At 41.6% G+C, this 20,889-nt stretch overlaps 1 protein-coding gene across 2 annotated transcripts in view; it reads left to right on the top strand.

The window, feature by feature from the left end:
* LOC121538564 (IQ motif and SEC7 domain-containing protein 1-like) overlaps positions 1-20,889 on the top strand; it is a 201,836-nt gene that overhangs the window by 65,533 nt on the left and 115,414 nt on the right. For both annotated transcript variants that reach the window (XM_041846699.2, XM_045207220.1), the window contains exon 3: positions 10,263-10,370. In XM_041846699.2, the coding sequence (XP_041702633.2) occupies positions 10,263-10,370 (108 nt within the window). The remainder of the gene's footprint in view (positions 1-10,262; positions 10,371-20,889) is intronic.

The raw sequence follows: 20,889 nt of genomic DNA, 5'->3' as shown, positions 1-20,889 counted from the left end.
GAATAATGTGGGTCCAAAGCAGATTGACAATGAGTATGTTTACATGCACACTAATAATTCGATATCAAACTGATTATGGAAGAAGGCAGAGTATGGTGGAAGAAGGCAGAGTATGTCATTAGTCATGTAAACACCTTACTCGGCGTATCTTAATCGGCGTAAGGTCATAATCGAAGTAAGCATACGCTGATTAAAACACCTGGTTTTCTGGTGCAATCTTTTGTATTTGATCTCCGCATGTGCCAGCACCGGGTAGCGCAAGCCCCCCTCTTATCCGCGAGTGAAGTGAGTTCAGAAAAACTGAAAGTATCCATCTTATACATAGTTTTCACATACAAACTTTATATGTCCGAACTCCGAATTAAATAGTCTTCACAGAAATAACAATGTTTATTTTGATTGCCGATTTTCTGCATTTATCAAAAGTCCCATCCGTAGCCTGATTTCAGATGTGTCCATGTAAGCAGTATTATTAGGGAAATCGTTCTTCTTGCAAAGCAGGTAAACGTTTTAAACTATTATATTAACCCAAATATCCACAATAATCACATTATTGTGTGCATGTAACCATGCTCAATGTGGTGATACCTGCCAGTTTGCCTGCCTGTAGAGGCTCATCGGAGGCGCTTTGCATTAAGAGGCCTGACAGAATCAGTGGCTTTTCATTCCCCTGTCATTCTCAGCAGGGAGGTGTGGAGACAGAAAGAGAGGGGGATTAGAAAACCTAACTGTTATTACTGTGAAGGAGAGAGAACAAAGCACCAGTTCTGATCCCTCATGTTCAGGTCAATGCCTTCTTATTGCGTGTTAAAACATCAGTAGCTGCTCAAGAAACCACTGTCAGTGATACAGGGGGGTAAAGCATTGTTGTGTCATGTTTTGTAGCATGTACATACTGTAGCATAATGATGATGTGATGATGGTAGTTGAGTGAATGTGCAATTATACAGAATTGCACCTTTTCAGATAATATTTAAGCACTTCACACCTAAAGTGACCTTGGTTAGGGCGAGTGGTAACTCTTAGATGGAAAGCTAGTACACAGGCCTGGAATAATGTTGCATTTGAACCTCAGGGCTATATCAACAGGGTAGCAGGTAATGGCTGTGACAAGGTGACCACGGTAAGACAGAACTGTTTAACCTGCAAGCTTGCACCTTGCTCAGTCACAGTGCAATGCCAGGAGCTGTCACTGCATGCAGACTCACTGTGGTCCCTGGGTATGAGAGGTGTCTACTGTACTCTGCTGCCACTGTACCTCGCCTCTGGATTCATTAGAAGGGTTCTCCAGGGAAACATTTTAAACGTTTTACCAACTGCACTCCGTTGGGATCAAACAAGGTTGTCCTCTACTACTCATGAGCGTATATCTAGTCGCCATGGAGAGTGATGGTGAACTTTCATAACAGCCCACTGAGGAGGAGATTTGTCCTTGAGTTGTACTCCGTCCTTCCTCCCTTTAAAACACCCACAGGCCCCTGTCAGACTGACAACATACTGGACAAATAATTAAGCAATAAGGCATGAGAACCCAGGGATTATCATGTGAATAACTCCCTTCTAAGAGCTGTTTATAAGGCCCGACGTGGAGGGTGTTATTCAAGATAATTCCCAGGTTCGAGTAGCCTGTTACTAACCATCCTGATCTCGTGAGCTCACATTCTGTTTGTCTACACGGATACATGCTCGCGAGATCAGGATAGTTTCTGAGATACTGGAACCGGCGCGCCTGGCTCCAGCGATCATACCACCCTCAAAGTCACTTAGGTCACTAATTTTGCCCATTCTAACGTTCAATCGAACAGTAACTGAATGCCTCGATGCCTGTCTGCCTGCTTTATATAGCAAGCCACGGCCACGTGACTCACTGTCTGTAGTAGCGAACCATTTTCGTGAACAAGTGGTGTACCTAATAAACTGGCCACTGAGTGTATATATAGAGAGTTTCTGTTTTAACATTTCAAGAGCGCCACTTTCACCTCCACAGCCGTTGCTAAGTGATACTTGATGCTTCCTTGTTGTGCTGTTTATTTCTGATAGTTTTCAAAACCTATGAAAAGCAGATATGCAAATTGTTGACACCACAACACAGTACAGATTTGGAAACACATTATCCCGAATTCGAATCAATAAAAATGTCTGTCAAATTCGCTGCTCTGTTTTTGCTTGTTTACAGCGGGTCATTTCGTAGGGAGTTGTCGGAGGCACTCTCCTATTGTTCCATCACCTTCATTTCGAGAAAGGCTAACATGGCAGCCGTTCTTAAACCTGGCCTAACTCTCTATGTACTGTAAAGCATCTCCAATCCAAAGTTAAATCTAGAATCGGCTTCCTATTTCGCAACAAAGCCTCCTTCACTCATGCTGCCAAACATGCCCTCGTAAAACTGACTATCCTACCGATCCTTGACTTCGGCGATGTCATTTACAAAATAGCCTCCAACACTCTACTCAGCAAATTGGATGTAGTCTATCACAGTGCCATCCGTTTTGTCACCAAAGACCCATATACTACCCACCATTGTGACCTGTACGCTCTCGTTGGCTGGCCCTCACTACATATTCGGCGCCAAACCCACTGGCTCCAGGCCATCTATAAATCACTGCTAGGCAAATTCCCGACTTATCTTAGCTCATTGGTCACCATAGCAACACCCACCTACCGTAGTATGCGTTCCAGCAGGTATATCTCACTGTTCATCCCCAAAGCCAACACCTCCTTTGGCCGCCATTTCTTCCAGTTCTCTGCTGCCAATGATTGGAACTAACTACAAAAATCTCTGAAGCTGGAGACTCTTATCTCCCTCACTAACTTTAAGCATCAGTTGTCAGAGCAGCTTACCGATCACTGCACCTGTACACAGCCCATCTGTAATTAGCCCACCCAACTATTGCCCATCCCCATATTGTTATTTATTTTGCTCATTTGCACCCCAGTATCTCTATTTGCACATCATCTTCTGCACATCTATCATTCCAGTAATACTAAATTGTTATTATTTTGCACTATGGCCTATTTATTGCCTTACCTCCATAACTTACTACATTGCACACACTGTATATATATTTTATATTGTGTTATTTGTTTATCCCATATGTAACTCTGTGTTGTTGTTGTTTTTATCGCACTGCTTTGCTTTATCTTGGCCAGGTCGCAGTTGTAAATGAGAACTTGTTCTCAACTGGCTTACCTGGTTAAATAAAGGTTAAATAAAAAAATGAAATTAAAAATAAAATGGTCCATTCTATTGGCATGGTTGCTATCCAAAAGGACTGGTCGTCCGTTCTAAGAAAAAAGGTTGTTTTGGAGGTTAGCTACTTCTCCATTGCTAGCAAGCCAACTTAAGCTAACACCCATTCACATCAAGCTGCTGGAATGACAGCAAACTATGTGCATTTTCATTTGTTTTACCTTTGTTTCTATTGCCATTTCTTTGGATATATCCATTATAATAATCCTGATGAATTTGCCTGGCTCAGAGAAGATGTCAGTCTCATCCAAACATGTTCATTGTCTATGGCATGGTGGAGATCGCAAAAATTATAATTCAACATTGTTGCACATGGTCAGAGAGGCATTGTTTAGACCAGTGGTCACCAACCTTTTCTGAGTCAAAATGCAAGCCAAAATCTACCACTCAGATTTGTTAAAATCATGACTTAAAAAACGTAAGCCTATGCAACATGAACCAATTAAAAACAGTTCTGTAGAGGTTTGTGCAGTAGTCTATAGGCCCAATACATTATCACTGCATATTAGCTATGCTTGAATTGCCCTGCCAATGTTGTTTTTCATAGACCATTTTGAAAATATATTTGAAAAAATGTGGTATATGATCACACTGGTAATAGATAATTTGTTGTATTACTTGTGAGGCACAGCTAAGTGAGCATAATAATTGCAATTTTTTTACTGGACTGATGGCCTGCGTCTGATGGTCAGTCTGAGGGGAGGGAGGGAGCAGCAGTGAGGCTGCCTCTCACCCGACTCAACGTCCTTCCGCCCTTCTTCCCTCTGCTGAGAAAAGGGGACTCTGACAGTCTTCCAGATGATGGTGAAACTCAGGTCGCACTGCATTATTTCTGCCTCATGCACCAATTCATTTTGTAACTGCTATGAACAGATAAAGTGATACAACATTGGCAGGGCAATTCAAGCATAGCTAATATGCAGTGATAATGTATTGGGCCTATAGACTACTCCCTGCTATTAACCAATTAGCATCCAAGATCCAAACATCCCGTTTTATAATTAAGCAGTAAGGCCTGAGGGGGTGTGGTATATGGCCAATATACCACAGCAATAAAAAGCCATATCTCAGACTGCCCATCTTAATCTTATCTTTTTATTGGCCAGTCTGAGATAATGCTTTTTCTTTGCAACTGTGCCTAGAAGGTCAGCATCCTGGAGTCGCCTCTTCACTGTTGACGTTGAGACTGGTGTTTTGCGGGTACTGTTTAAGGGGGACCTGTGAGGACCTGTGAGGCGTCTGTTTCTCAAACTAGAGACACTAATGTATTTGTCCTCTTGCTCAGTTGTGCACACTCCCATTCCTCTTTCTATTTTGGTTAGAGCCAGTTTGCGCTGTTCTGTGAAGGGAGTAGAACACAGCGTTGCACAAGATCTTCAGTTTCTTGGCAATTTCTCACATGGAATAGCCTTCATTTCTCAGAACAAGAATAGACTGACGAGTTTCAGAAGAAAGTTATTTGTTTCTGGCCATTTTGATCCTGTAATCGAACCCACAATTGCTGATGCTCCAGATACTCAACTAGTCTCAAGAAGGCCAGTTTTATTGCTTCTTTAATCAGCACAACATTTTTCAGCTGTGCTAACATAACTGCAAAAGGGTTTTCTAATGATCAATTAGCCTTTTAAAATGATAAACTTGGATTAGCAAACACAACGTGCCATTGGAACGCAGGACTGATGGTTGCTGATAATGGGCCTCTGTACGCCTATGTAGATATTCTATAAAAAAATCAGACGTTTCCAGCTACAATAGCCATTTACAACATGAACAATGTCTACACTGTATTTCTGATCAATTTGATGTTATTTTAATGGACAAAAATGTTGCTTTTCTTTCGAAAACAAGGACATTTCTAAGTGACCCCAAACTTTTGAACGGTAGTGTGTATATATATATACAGTGGGGAGAACAAGTATTTGATACACTGCCTATTTTGCAGGTTTTCCTACTTATAAAGCATGTAGAGGTCTGTAATTTTTTATCATAGGTACACTTCAACTGTGAGAGACGGAATCTAAAAAAAAAATCCAGAAAATCACATTGTATGAATTTTAAGTAATTAATTTGCATTTTATTGCATGACATAAGTATTTGATCACCTACCAACCAGTAAGAATTCCGGCTCTCAGACCTGTTCGTTTTTCTTTAAGAAGCCCTCCTGTTCTCCACTCATTACCTGTATTAACTGCACCTGTTTGAACTCATTACCTGTATAAAAGACACCTGTCCACACACTCAATCAAACAGACTCCAACCTCTCCACAATGGCCAAGACTAGAGAGCTGTGTAAGGACATCAGGGATAAAATTGTAGACCTGCACAAGGCTGGGATGGGCTACAGGACAATAGGCAAGCAGCTTGGTGAGAAGGCAACAACTGTTGGCGCAATTATTAGAAAATGGAAGAAGTTCAAGATGACGGTCAATCACCCTCGGTCTGGGGCTCCATGCAAGATCTCACCTCGTGGGGCATCAATGATCATGAGGAAGGTGAGGGATCAGCCCAGAACTACACAGCAGGACCTGGTCAATGACCTGAAGAGAGCTGGGACCACAGTCTCAAAGAAAACCATTAGTAACACACTACGCCGTCATGGATTAAAATCCTGCAGCGCAATCAAGGTCCCCCTGCTCAAGCCAGCGCATGTCCAGGCCCATCTGAAGTTTGCCAATGATCATCTGGATGATCCAGAGGAGGAATGGGAGAAGGTCATGTGCTCTGATGAGACAAAAATAGAGCTTTTTGGTCTAAACCACTCGCTGTGTATGGAGGAAGAAGAAAGATGAGTACAACCCCAAGAACACCATCCCAACCGTGAAGCATGGAGGTGGAAACATCATTCTTTGGGGATGCTTTTCTGCAAAGGGGACAGGACGACTGCACCGTATTGAGGGGAGGATGGATGGGGCCATGTATCGCGAGATCTTGGCCAACAACCTCCTTCCCTCAGTAAGAGCATTGAAGATGGGTCGTGGCTGGGTCTTCCAGCATGACAACGACCCGAAACACACAGCCAGGGCAACTAAGGAGTGGCCTAGCCAGTCTCCAGACCTGAACCCAATAGAAAATCTTTGGAGGGAGCTGAAAGTCCGTATTGCCCAGCGACAGCCCTGAAACCTGAAGGATCTGGAGAAGGTCTGTATGGAGGAGTGGGCCAAAATCCCTGCTGCAGTGTGTGCAAACCTGGACGAGACCTACAGGAAACGTATGATCTCTGTAATTGCAAACAAAGGTTTCTGTACCAAATATTAAGTTCTGCTTTTCTGATGTATCAAATACTTATGTCATGCAATAAAATGCAAATTAATTACTTAAAAATCATACAATGTGATTTTCTGGATTTTTGTTTTAGATTCCGTCTCTCACAGTTGAAGTGTACCTATGATAAAAATTACAGACCTCTACATGCTTTGTAAGTAGGAAAACCTGCAAAATCGGCAGTGTATCAAATACTTCTTCTCCCCACTGTGTATGTATGTATATATATATATATATATATATATATATACATGGCTGTCAGCCAATCAGCATTCAGGACTCGAACCACTCAGTTTATAATGGAATTTATTTATTGGTATTGTTTTGATAACCCCCCCTCCATTATTCTCAGCACTGTGCTTCACCTTGAATGCCATCCAAGACAGCACAGACAGACAGCTAGCTGAACTCAAAAACTGCACTATCTATGGTGGTCAAGCAGAATGGAAGTTATTTATGATGATTTCCCTTTAAGTTGCCTCGGCCTGCTGGCTTGTAGAAAAGCTCTCCTACAATTTACCAGTGGACTTGTGTAACACCCATTGTTGATTTCGATGTGGAGAAGTCTCTCTGTGTTTCCTACGTCTGGTCTCTGCAGCCCTGCCAGAGCCGTTAATAGAGGATGGAAATCAAAGTAATTCATGGTTCACAGCTCCCCAAACTCATTCAGTGGAGAAAGAGAGCGAGAGCGATAGGACATTAGCATTTGTGAAATTAATAATTCAAACAGCAGTAAATGGCATCAGCCCTTGATTCAATTTGCAACTGATATTAATCATGGCTTGTGTGCAGGAATTAGACATTTAAAAACTTTTTCGGTGCGTACTGGGCTTTTCTGTGAAGTTGTTTTCAAGCAAAACATTAGCTGATTATACTATGCGATAATGCCAAAATATGAGGCGACTGTAATTTCTCACCTATATTCATACTATAATTACTTTTCTTACAAAGCTGTGAATTTCAATAGAGGGATTACAGAATATAACTGCACACATCCTACCCACCAGTCAGGCGATTGTTCATGGAACATTAGCGAAGACACTGAGGCCAAATGTTAATCTGATTGATCAAACTGCTTTCATAATAGACGTCAGATAGCATTTCCTGCTGCTCTGTGTGTCTGACAGAGATGGGATCAGAGCTCTGTGATGGAGAAATATGGCCGCCGTTCAGCATTCAGGCCAGATGTTCCATCACATGTAAATGGCTCCATGCTTAATGAAGGTCGTCACCTCTGAGAGACTGATGGCAGACTGGCGGTGGACTGAAGAGGGGATGATCCCGGCACCAGCGGGCCAAAGGTGGATCATGGAAGCTCCTCTATAGACGAGTGAGAAGTGATGCTGGGGATAACTACATCAGGTACTGTGTATGATGATAAAGAAGGAGAGAGATGGCCATAACGACATCAGGAGGAGAGGTCCGTTACAAAATGGAATTCAGTGCAGAACACAAACATACAAAGACGGTAGAAACACCTCAAATAACCTGACCTTCTGTCTACATAGACAATGACTTTCCATTTATTTTGTGTCCTTTCTTTCTTTGGAATTATTTTTCATTTCTTCATGTCTGTGCATCGCTCTCTCCTTCCTCTTTCTCGAGTAGGATTGAAGTGTGTTCAGGACGTTTTTTACAACAAGTCACTGTGAGATTTATTCGGTAGCGGCTGACATAGACAGAACCTTCAATATGCCGTTGGGCTTTTATAAGACAGGTTCAGGTGTATTCTGGGAGGTGACCTCTGAACTGTAGCGTTGTATTTCATTCCTAGTGCCTCTCTGTGTTCATGATGAATGTATCCGGACGGCTGCTGAACATTTTGTTTATATGGCTCTACTCCATATGATCTAGACATCTCATCAATGTCATGTTGCTGATTTAATTCACTCATTTGAAAATATATATTTCAACGGAATTGATCATATCATGTGTCCTGCGCTAAATATTGTTGTTCTACTGAATTATTAATATTATGAGCTACTTCGTTTCCATGGTGTAGCTGTTAATAGATCATAATGCTAGCAGAACCATCTGAATAATGAAAACCATACTCCTGCTGCTCAGCAGACTCATTTTAGGATGTGGAAAGAGACATGGGGGAGAAAACTGCGTGTGTTTGTTAACCCCACATTATATATTATGTACGATGTCGTAGACTCCAGATTAAATTGTAGATTTTCCAGGCAATACGTCTGTTCTGTGGATAGATTGTAATGTGTGCTAGGCCTAAAAAAAAGGCATCACATTTAGTTCTTTAGAGTGTGATTAACCCTTTACCCAATTGGCCTATATGGATAGGGCTAAGTTGAAATGTTTCTTACTGAAGAAATATGAAAAGCATATGCGTAACCATGGTAGCAATTGAAAGGGAACAGTTTGGAGAGTATGGGAAAATGATTCGACCAAATAAAATACTCTGGATACATTCAGTAACATGATAAGAATGTTCCTGGTAAATGTGGGGTAGGTGTAAAATATTACAACAGAAATTACATGGGTTTGAGTGAGAGGACTAACTGGTGTCTCCAAGTGGCCACACACCTCTACAAAGTGTGCACAGTTCTTAAGTAATTTCAATGCATTTTTTATTACTCAAAGAAGAGTCTTCAACTATAAGGTGCTTTTAGGAGCTCTCCTAGCTTTGTCGTTCAGGAACTAGAGCAAGCACACTTGTAGTTGTTTTGTTTGGAACACAGCCCTGCCTCCCCTCCATCACACAATTACTGTTGTTGTTTACACAATCCACAAACAGTCCATTTATAAATCTCAATCTGGGTCAGGTGGGCATAATTTTTAAAGCCTGTTCTATTGCCAACATGACTAGCTAAGTTTCAAAATACAATATTAGTGTTAGGCTTTCACAATGCAATTCAGGAAAACGGGTGCACATTTAGACACACATAGAAAGTAGTCATGAGTGCATTCAGGTGCATGTGCAGCGGTGATATTTCTTCACAATAGACAAACAGGCTCATTCCGTTCAGAACAACCCAGGGTATGACGCCATGTCATCTTGTAACTGTACATCAAACATAGTGATCATAAACATTGATACTATATGACATGAGTTTTATCATATGGAAATGTGACATTTGGACTCACGCGTGTTTGGCTTGCTTGTATGACATCAAAGTGGTATTTATTATCACCCTAAATGTCTCATCTTTCAAAATACATAGAGTCCACTTAATTTACAGCATTTCCTATACTCAGACAACAAAACATTTGCAAACGTTGCCCAATTAGCAGGAGGGATGGGGCAACTTCTTGTCGCGTGAGGTGCTCAAGTTTGGAACTGCTGTCAGTCAAAACCCATAAAGCGCTGTGAAGCACAGAGCCAGAGCTCTGACGTCATGTATAGCATGTATACTGTACATCCACTGGGTTCTAATTTAGGCGTTTATCAGTTCCCAAATGTGCCATTTCCAACCGTATGAGTGTAAAGGATTAATGCTTTTCTGTTTTAAAATGTGTGTTAAGGAAATGTGCTGGGTATGTGATTTAATATCCTAAACACAATAATACACCATTTTAAAACATAGATGTATGGAAATAATTAGTGATCAGGTTGAGAGTGAAGCAGAAAGGTGCCACTGGCTGAACTGTTGCCATAAAAAGGTCCCCTTGTCACCTGGGGAACAATCCTGAGGCCCTCAACACTCACACACACACATTTATCCTGTCGTTCAGTGTCAAATGAAATGGCTCCAGTCAGGTTGTGATGACTTTGTTCTGTTTCTCTCTACAGGAGACATGCCTCTCTGCCCATCGACGTCACAGAGAACCCTGCCAGTCTGGTGTCGGCCAGCTGTAGGAGAGGTTTCCCCTGCCGCAAGTGGAAATCTGCCTCTTTTGGGTACAGTAACGTTGTTGTTGTTCGGGTGTGTGTGTTCAGTGTGCCTGTATGGACCCCTAAAGCTTGATAGCACTGAAATGTTTTTTTTGTCTTTAATCACAACTGGTCCCCTCAAACTCCAGATGACTAAAGCCTTTTTCTAATTGGCAGTTTGAAGTGACTGAAATCAAATCTGTTCTTTTTCCTGCAGTCTGAACAGCCAGAAGGCACATGGACTCTGATATTTCAAGCCACATTTCAAACCTCCTTCATAGGTGGTTTGATGTAAGATACAAATCTTATTCCTGGCGATGCGACTTGTCTGAATGGTCAAATCAGATTTATTTGCCCTCAAATGGTTTTTAGACTGTTATTTGGCATATACTGTTGCTTGCTAGCTACTCTGACAGTTTGACAAGAACATGTGTTATCTAACTAGCTTGTTAATTGTTTACAAACAAATTAGTGAATGTGCTAGAAAGCTAAACAGCTACCTAGCTATCTAGTTGACTGCTGTGGCTAGCCAAAATATACTTGTTTTGAAAGTTGGACCATCTTATCCTTTGAGGCTTTAAAAGTGTTCATACACTATGATTTTGAACATTCAAAGCAAATGGGAAATGTCCATGACAGGCATTGTTGTCGCCTTAGCTTGCTACACAATTTCTGAGTGATAGGAAGCACAAGGTTCACCACCAATCAGCCTATACCACTGCACACACACCGGTCGTTACTATGACAACTAGCCTAGCCATATCAGCAAATGACTGCTGTCTGAACACACACACACGATTTGGTCACTTGTAACTTGCTGTTTGGACAGTCAGTAGTCGAAATCAGATTTGAAAAACAAAACAGATTTGAGCATTAAGGCCTGCAGTGTGAACAAGGCTTAAGTGTTTGATGTGATTGTGTTACTGTTATAAACACAGTTCACAGTAAATTGGCTTTCTGGTAGATATGTTGCACCAGGTTTGAGTCTCTATTGGCATATTCTAGTGAGCTGGTTGTGATATAGCATCTATCTGGGGGACATGGCTGTTTTTTCCCCCCAGACATTCCTAATGGGCATCCTGTCCATTATGTTGTCCACTAATGAGATATGATGTTGGTATAAATACCACCCACTTCCTCTTATACATTAGCCAGGAATGGACTGGAGCCTGAGAGCCTCTCAACAAACAACAAGAGATGGACGAGATGAGAGAGCACACACACACAACACAACACAACACAACACACACACACACAACACACACACAGCTTCTAAAGGTTGATGGGGGTTTCAAAGCTTCTTCATTGCCCTGTGCTTCATCATCAAATAGCAATGAGCTCCCACTCAATAGCCTGCCCCCCTCATTATAAGCCCCAAATAACCCCCAAGCTCATACCATGCTCATTTAAAATAAAAAAATAATTAAAATAAAAACATCTGTATCTACGATATGTTTATATGGAAATGAGAGACCAAGGCCTAGGATATGGGTATCTGATATTGTAGATGTTGTGAAGTGTGTCATTGATTTAAATGCCATGGGGTTCTATGACATTTTACAGAGAAACAGAGGAGATTATCGTGAACATATTGAGTAATTAGTATGTCAGATCACTTGTGTCCTCTGTGATATTGTTTGTTTCAGGAACACAGTTAGGAGCTAGTAGGTGAAATGGGTTATGACAGCAAACACGATGATGGATGTGATTGAAGCGTGATAGGCTGGCTCGCAGCTCTGTTGTTTGTGCTTCATCATTTCACAGACTCATTAGCATAATCAGCCCCTAATCACCAAACAGCTGAATGACTACAGAGCACAACACTCCAATATGCCCCCAACCCATTGGTGATTATTTTGACAATTTACTGATTTGTTTTAGTTGGTTGTTGTGTTAATTTAGCCCCCAGGTGGATATTACATTTAAATGTATTAACATTATTAAGAAATGTTAATTACTGCAGCTCAGCATTATGTACACAGTAAATACAGTATTAGTAATAATAATAATAAAAATATGCCATTTAGCAGACGCTTTTATCCAAAGCGACTTACAGTCATGCGTGCATACATTTTTTTTTGTGTATGGGTGGTCCCGGGGATCGAACCCACTACCTTGGCGTTACAAGCGCCGTGCTCTACCAGCTGAGCTACAGAGGACCATTGCTGAACGATTAACCGAAATGTCGGTTATTTTTCGGTTTTTAAACAACTAATTGAATTATTTGAATTTCCATTTTATTAAAGTAATGTCATGTGAATAAATGATGGTTAATAAGTGATAAGCAGTAATGGGCAGTCACTACCATCACAGGACTTTTATTAATTGTTTTATTCGGTGTTACAGCATTCAACCCACATAATGCATAGTGCATTTCATGTTAACTGAAATCGGAAACCGTGATGATTTTTCTATAATCGAACCGAAACCAAAAAGCACTAATCGCTCAGCAGTTATAGGCCGTAAAGGACAAGTTCACCCATTTTGAATGTTATATTGTTTTTGTGCATCTCTGAGTGATGTTCTATCTATTCGCTGGGTCATTTCATGTTTTCATGTGTATCTTAGTTATTGGCGTTCAAGCAGGCAGAAATTCTGCCGGTATGACGTAGTACTGTGATAAAGCCGCTCTCACTACATTTTACATTTGCATTTTAGTCATTTAGCAGACGCTCTTATCCAGAGCGACTTACAGTTAGCGAGTGCATACATTTTCATACTGGCCCCCCGTGGGATACGAACCCACAACCCTGGCGTTGCAAGCGCCATGCTCTACCAACTGAGCTACAGGGGACTATACACTGGAAGTTAATAGGAATACGACTTTTAGATCGCAAAAACGTTTATCATACATGTCAGATTTCAATACTGGCCTCGGGAGGATGTCTTCTCTCGAATGAGCCATTGATCAAATTTTTTGCGATATTCCTACCTCGAGAAATTTGTAATTTAACAGAGGGTCTAGTACATTTCTCCTATTTGTCTGCCTCTTAAGTCCAGGGTGCATTGCATGGTGCCGTTGCCAGAGATATTAGAGAAAGGGGATAAGAATCCCCTTGGGCAATTAATGGAGGAATGTATAACACCCCAACCAGCAGACTGTCGACCAATCGCGTTCATGTTGTCATGCTGCGTCACGCGGTTGCTAAACTAATCGTCACGCAATCCCTTCTCAAAGTCAGCGTATGAGTCGAGATCAAAGTCAGCGTATGAGTCGAGAAAGGTACCTATTTTCCTCGAAATTACAATTCCAAAGCTATAAAATATTACAGAAATCAAGTTAATTATCTCATCTCTGAAAATATTTGTAATGTTGTACTTCTTGTTGACGAAATTCATGCTAATGTTGAGCTCTCCTTGTCCAAGAATCGCCCAGAATGCAACCACGTGACCCATTGATGTAGCATTGGCAACCTACACAATGGGCGTTAAAACGATTCCAATGGAGTTTCCCATCGCCTCAAAAGTATCTCTGCCGTTGCGAATGTCAGACTCCGCTTTGTGAGGCACATCGATCTGCAGGTTGAACATGGTGAAATTGTAGACTCCTAAATTGATAGTGCAGTTTGTTTCGGCGATTTCACAGCTAACTAGCTACTTCACATGCTGATATTGTCTTTGGTATTATTGTGTGTAGCTATGTTTGGCGGCCAATAGAGAGAGAATTGCATTGTGGATGTGGTAGATGACTTGAGCTGCAACAGATTTCCACAATGGTTTTCACATGTTGCTACCAACCTTATTATAACTGCAAAATTAAACATTTGTTCACAAAAAATATTCTCACATATTAGTGTTATTTAACACTGTAAATTATAGGAATGAGTGGTTTTGGGTGGATTTTTCCTTTAATAACACATGCTTTAATGAAGAACTGTCATTCCTCATGTCTGTTTTAGTTCTTTGTCTTTTGTGGCAGCAATGTTTTCTTGTGCTTGATCACTTCTGTGTTGGCATTTCTTTTCGTGTTATGAGGTCGCCTTTGTCCACCCGGACAGGACTGAATAAAGTCTTAGCACATGATAAACCACTGCATAAATGTCCTCTACCACAACACAAAGGCACAGTTAGTCTCACTCAAGGCTAATGTTACAGATTAGTTTACGGGACTAATGGAAACAGGCATTTACTCTGGAAGCCAATGCTATTACTGTGCTTTTTACACAGTGTCACAAAATGGATGTCAAACCATTTCTATTTTCTTTGTGATGATTATCTTCTGTGACTCAGTAGGCCTGTGTGAGGCCCATATTAAAGAGAGTGATTTATCTTCATACCTGTGTGCGTGTGTGTGTGTGTGTGTGTGTGTGTGTGTGTGTGCAGCATTGGAGAGGAGGGGAAATATTATTAGTGTGGAATTTCATACAGCTGCTGTATTATCTCCTTTGGCATGCTGAATCATTATTTCATTTATTGACATTTGCCTGTATGCTAATGTTCAACTGAAAAGCAGTACTGTATATTTTCTGTGAATACTTTCGGTATTACACACAGGTTGTGATGCAGTTTCAAAATGGTGTGTTGTGGTTGTTGTTGTGAGCATTGTTCACACTTATAAAGAACATGTCGTAAATTAGCTAAAGTTGCTGATAAGTTTCAATTGTTTTGTGCTAGGACTGAAGTACATGGGATGTTCGGAATTGTAGATGGTCCAACTTTGGCCTTGAGTGACAATGTTAGATATAAAGTGCATTCTGAAATTATTCAAATGCCTTGACTTTTACACATTTTGTTACGTTAAAGCCTTATTCTAAAATTGATGAAATTATTTTTTCCCCTTATCAATCTACACACAATACCCCATAATGACAAAGCAAAAACAGGTTTTTAGAAATTCTTGCATAAATAAATAAAATAAAAATACCTTCTTTACATAAGTATTCAGACCCTTGAGACTCGAAACTGAGCTCAGGTGCATCCTGTTTCCATTGATCATCCTTGAGATGTTTCAACAACTTGATTAGAGTCCACCTGTGGTAAATTGAATTGATTGGACATGATTTGGAAAGGAACACACCTGTCTATATAAGGCGTACAGTTGACAGTGCATGTCAGAGCAAAAACCAAGCCATGAGGTCGACGGAATTGTCCGTAGAGCTGCGAGACAGGATTGTGTCAAGGCACAGATCTGGGGAAGGGTACCAAAACATCTCTGCAGCATTGAAGGTCCCCAAAAACACTGGAACCACTAAGACTCTTCCTAAAGCTGGCCGCCCGGCCAAACTGAGCAGAGCTCCAGAATTCACCTTCTAACAGGACAACGACCATAAGCACACAGCCAAGACAATGCAGGAGTAAATCAAATCAAATCAAATTGTATTTGCCACATGTGCCAAATACAACAGGTGTAGACATTACCGTGAAATGCTTACGTACAGCCCTTAACCAACAATGCATTTATTTTGTAATAAATATTTAAAATAAAACAACAACAAAAAAGTGTTGCGAAAAAAGAGCAGAAGTAAAATAAAATAACAGTAGGGAGGCTATATACAGGGGGGTACCGGTGCGGGGGCACCGGCTAGTTGAGGTAGTTGAGGTAATATGTACATGTGGGTAGAGTTAAAGTGACTGCATAAATAATTAACAGAGTAGCAGCAGCGTAAAAAGATGGGGTGGGGGTAGGGGGGCAGTGCAAGTAGTCCGGGTAGCCATGATTAGCTGTTCAGGAGTCTTATGGCTTGGGGGTAGAAGCTGTTGAGAAGCCTTTTGGACCTAGACTTTGCGCTCCGGTCCCGCTTGCCGTGCGGTAGCAGAGAGAACAGTCTATGACTAGGGAGGCTGGAGTCTTTTACAATTTTGAGGGCCTTCCTCTGACACCGCCTGGTCTAGAGGTCCTGGATGGCAGGAAGCTTGGCCCCAGTGATGTACTGGGCCGTACGCACTACTCTCTGTAGTGCCTTGCGGTCGGAGGCCGAGCAGTTGCCATACCAGGCGGTGATGCAACCAGTCAGGATGTTTTCGATGGTGCAGCTGTATAACTTTTTGAGTAGCTTCCGGACAAGTCTCTGAATGTCCTTGAGTGGCCCAGCCAGAGCCCAGACTTGAACCCGATCTAACATCTCTGGAGAGACCTGAAAATAGCTGTGCAGCAATGCTCCCCATCCAACCTGACAGAGCTTGAGAGTATCTGCAGAGAAGAATGGGAGAAACTCCCCAAATACAGGTATGTCTAGCTTGTAGCATCATACCCAAGAAGACTCGAGCTGTAATCGATGCCGAAGATTCTTCAACAAAGTACTGAGTAAAGGGTCTAAATACTTATGTAAAGGGGGGGCTTATAAAGCGAAATGGAGCAATCTCTGAGGAGTAGCCATCACATTCCAGGTAAACAACACAGTTAATATAACACAAACATACTCCAGGTAAGGGTCGCCCTATTTTTAGCTCACCCGCGGACGTCTAGTAAGGGGCTGTCCGTTTGCCATATGGTGAGTCCCACCGATCATACGGCCGCCGCCGTTTCGGGCCCTTATGTAGGGAAGAACTTGTTCTGGGCAGGCCTCTATTTTCTCTGTCTGTTTCTTTCGGTCTCTGCTTTTGTCTCCCTTTCTCTCTCTGTCTGCCTCCCCCTCTTTCGCTGCATCTTTCTTTCTCTTTCATATACAAAACTAATCAGCTATTGTGTTAAAAATTGAAGTATGACCCTCTCCTTTTGTGCTGTTCTGTAGGCTAAGGCTATGTTTCAGGGGCCTATATGTGCTTGTATCTGTGTAGTAATGGGGATGTCTGTAGAACCACAGGTTTAGCTGAATCTGCTTCTACTGCTGCTGATTAAAAATGGAACAAAAGAGGTACACTAATTTACCTTGGAAAAGGAACTGCCTGGTCTTGAACCTTCACAATATTAATTGTGCTCACGTGGCTATTCATTCATTTTTTTTTACCAACCACTACAACGTGAGGCACCACGCCTGGACACAGTAGTCAGAAATGTTTTCCCTGTCCAACCCAAATATTTTCTTTGATTACTGCACCTCATTGTCTGATGGTAAAAATAGTTCATGTTCTGTCTTAAAATTCTCTGAAATGAAAGACAGGCCTGATTCATGTTGTAGTAGTTATTATTATTTAAGACCGATGAATCAGTGGCTCTGTCAGTGACTGCTTGTGCTTCTGATTTAGTCCCAGTACAGAACCCCATTCAAAGAGTTCCATTGCACTCTGTGGTGTGATCCTTCAATTAAAATAGTCTTGACTCATGAATCTGTAGACAGGAAAAGTCCTCAGTGTGTGATAAATGGCCTGACTCCCCAGCTGACTTCAACAGTTCCTCTACCTCTTTCCTTTCTTTTCCTCCTCGCTCTCTTCTCTTTACCCCTCTCTCCCTTCTCTCTCTCGTCTTTCCTCTCTCTATTCTAGATCTTCTCTCCGCTCTCCTCTGCACTGATCCCTCCGGAAAACACCAGAATACTCCAGAGGAGAAATGTTCCATCCCATAACTAACACTTACTGATTGTGTTATTACACGTGTAGGACAACAGTGAGTTGTCCTCTTGTGATCAGTGTTACATTGAAGCTCTTTGTTTATGGTTTTGTCAGAGGTTTGTCAAGTCTGTTCAATTGTGCAATAAGAGCAGTGTTTTTAGCGTCTGCTTGTTGAGACTTCGAGAGAAAGTGGAGCAGTGAGCCATCCCAACCGGGACAGTGGATTGCAGTTTATTGTGTGACAGGGTAATTGCTCTATACGATTTATCAGCCAAGGGGATGAAATATTCAAAGGCATCTCGCTGCAGAGAAACTTGAAAGGCACACAACTGTGTATATACACTGAGTGTACAAGAAATTAGGAACACCTTCCTAATATTGAGTTGTAACCCCCCTTTTGCCCTCAGAACAGCCTCAATTTGTTGGGGCATGGACACTACAAGGTGTCGAAGCGTTCCACAGGGATGCTGGCCTATGTTGACTCCAATGCTTCCCACAGTTATGTCTAGTTGGCTGGATGGCCTTTGGGTGGTGGACCATTCTTAATACACACGGGAAACTGTTGAGTGTGAAAAACCCAGTAGCGTTGCAGTTCTTGACACACTCAAATTGGTGCGCCTGGCACCTACTACCATAACCAGTTCAAATACACTTAAATATTTTGCCTTGCCCATTCACCCTCTAAATCGCACACATACACAATCCATGTCTCAATTGTCTCAAGGCTTAAAAATCCTTCTTTAACCTGTCTCCTTCCCTTCATCTACACTGATTTGAAGTGGATTTAACAGGTGACATTAATAAGTGCATAGATTACATGTATTTTTTACTGCTGCCCCTGTTTCGAGACAGGTGCATGATAATGGTCCATTCTAAATCAAAACAAATGTCTCACATATATTATTTAGTATATGTAAAGACCAGATTAAATCAAGAATAGTCTGATGGGTGACAATATTAGCCTATCACTTGTGAAGGATATAGTATTACTTGTGAATGATGCCCAGCATAAGAAACAGCCTTTTTTTTTGCGACTTTTTTGAATCATAGTCGCTCGCACACCTCATGTAGCCTAGCCCATAGGCCTATATGTTTTGATAAGGTTTGTATCACAACTAAAGTGGCCAAATAACTTCTTAAAATTAAGCACATTAATCTGCTTTACAAGGGGTGTAGAGCCTAACTGGCATACATCAGCAGCGCGTGAGTTTCAAGTTTGGGGAAGATCATTTTCACCATAAAAATTCACCTTTTATAATAAAGGCATTACATGCATAATCACATTTGCGGTCACGTTTGATAATGGTGTTTTCCCGCTAATGGAACATTACTGCTTTTAGCCTACTGCCATGTGCGCATTGCTGCGCTTATAATCTGAAGAAATAGCCTAATATTATATCAACATTTTAAGCTAAACGTTCTGATCTGTTGTGTCTGCCACATTGCGTAAAAAATGTTTTTTTGATGCTAGTGGTTGTATTAATTTGGGATCTATTGCATCCCACAACTGTCCCAGACTATGTTTGGAATATTTATTTATCTCACAGAATAGAATAGGTCGACTTTTGTACTATGGGGGATAATAGCTTGACATAGGCTTGTGCCTACTCATCTTGTTGGCTGACGAAAAGTAAATGTGGACAGTTGTTCCAATATCTTCAATATGCACCTCGGAATTGGATAAGGACGCGCGCAGTTGCGTCCCCGATGTGTCTGTCTTCACTTGTAGCCTGTGAGAAAGACCCGAACACGTGATGGAGAGTGTACAGCACTCAGTGAGAAGGGCACAACAAAGGCATGGATTTTTTTACGGTGCATTATGGCCACAAAGGGGATGCCGCCGTGAAGTTCTAGGCATTATCAAGTGCTTGTCAAATTGTGAATGAGAGACTAATGAACTGTGTACAGCCTGTGCAAAAAACAAAGCAGAGCTCATGCCTTTCAAGCAACTTTTTGTAGAACAACTAAAGTTGAGAGTGCGTGCCGACACCGAGATGACCCGCTATATGGAAGAGAAGGAACTGGACACATCTGCTGACCCCCTGTCATGGTGGCTGGATAACCCCTCTCGGTTTTCTTTATTGGCTCTGCTTGCTAAAAAGTATATGTGCATTTGCGCTACCAGCATTGCGTCAGAGAGGGTGTTCAGCACAGCAGGGAACATAGTTACTTCTCTCCGGTCTTCACTGAAGCCCGACAAAGTAAACATGCTGGTGTTTCTTAATGGGAACCTTTTATAGCTTAACTTTGGCGAGTACCAATGGCGCCGGAGAAGATGGCTGCCGTTTTACAGCCCTCTAATCAATTTTACTATTATGTGTGTTTTTTCGCGTTATTTGTAATTTATTCTGTATATAATGTTTCTGCCACAGTCTCTTATGACCAAAAAGAGCTTCTGGATATCAGGACAGCTATTACTCACCTCGTATTGGACGAAGATTTTTTCTTCAACGAGTCGGACGCGAAGGATATTCTACAGACACCTGACAAGGCCCAAATCCCCGTCATTCGCATGAGAAAGAGACCGAGATATCGTGGACGTAGGTCGGGGTGCCTTGTAAGGATCCAACGGCGAGCGAATAAACTGCCTCTTCCATCAATCCTATTAGCCAATGTTCAATCATTTGAAAAACAAATTGGATGACCTAAGACTAAGGTTATCCTACCAACAGGACATTAAAAACTGTAATATCTTATGTTTCACAGAGTCGTGGCTGAACAATGATATGGATAACATACAGCTAGTGGGCTATACGCTACATCGGCAGGATAGAACGGCTGACTCCGGTAAGACAAGGGGTGGCGGTCTGTGTATATTTGTAAACAACAGCTGGTGCACAGAATCTAATACTAAGGAAGTCTCGAGGTTTTGCTCGCCTGAGGTAGAGTATCTCATGATAAGCTGTAGACCACACTATTTACCAAGAGAGTTTTCATCTATATTTTTTGTAGCTGTCTATCTACCACCACAAACCAATTCTGGCACTAAGATTGAACTCAATGAGCTGTATACGGCCATAAGCAAACAGGAAAATGCTCATCCAGAGGCAGCGCTCCTAGTGGCTGGGGACTTTAATGCAGGGAAACTTAAATCTGTTCTACCTAATTTCTATCAGCA

Source organism: Coregonus clupeaformis, chromosome 24 (genome assembly GCF_020615455.1).
Source record: "Coregonus clupeaformis isolate EN_2021a chromosome 24, ASM2061545v1, whole genome shotgun sequence".
Lineage (NCBI taxonomy): Eukaryota > Metazoa > Chordata > Actinopteri > Salmoniformes > Salmonidae > Coregonus > Coregonus clupeaformis.
Note: the sequence above shows the minus strand (reverse complement) of the source record. Positions and strands in the feature narration are given on the sequence as shown.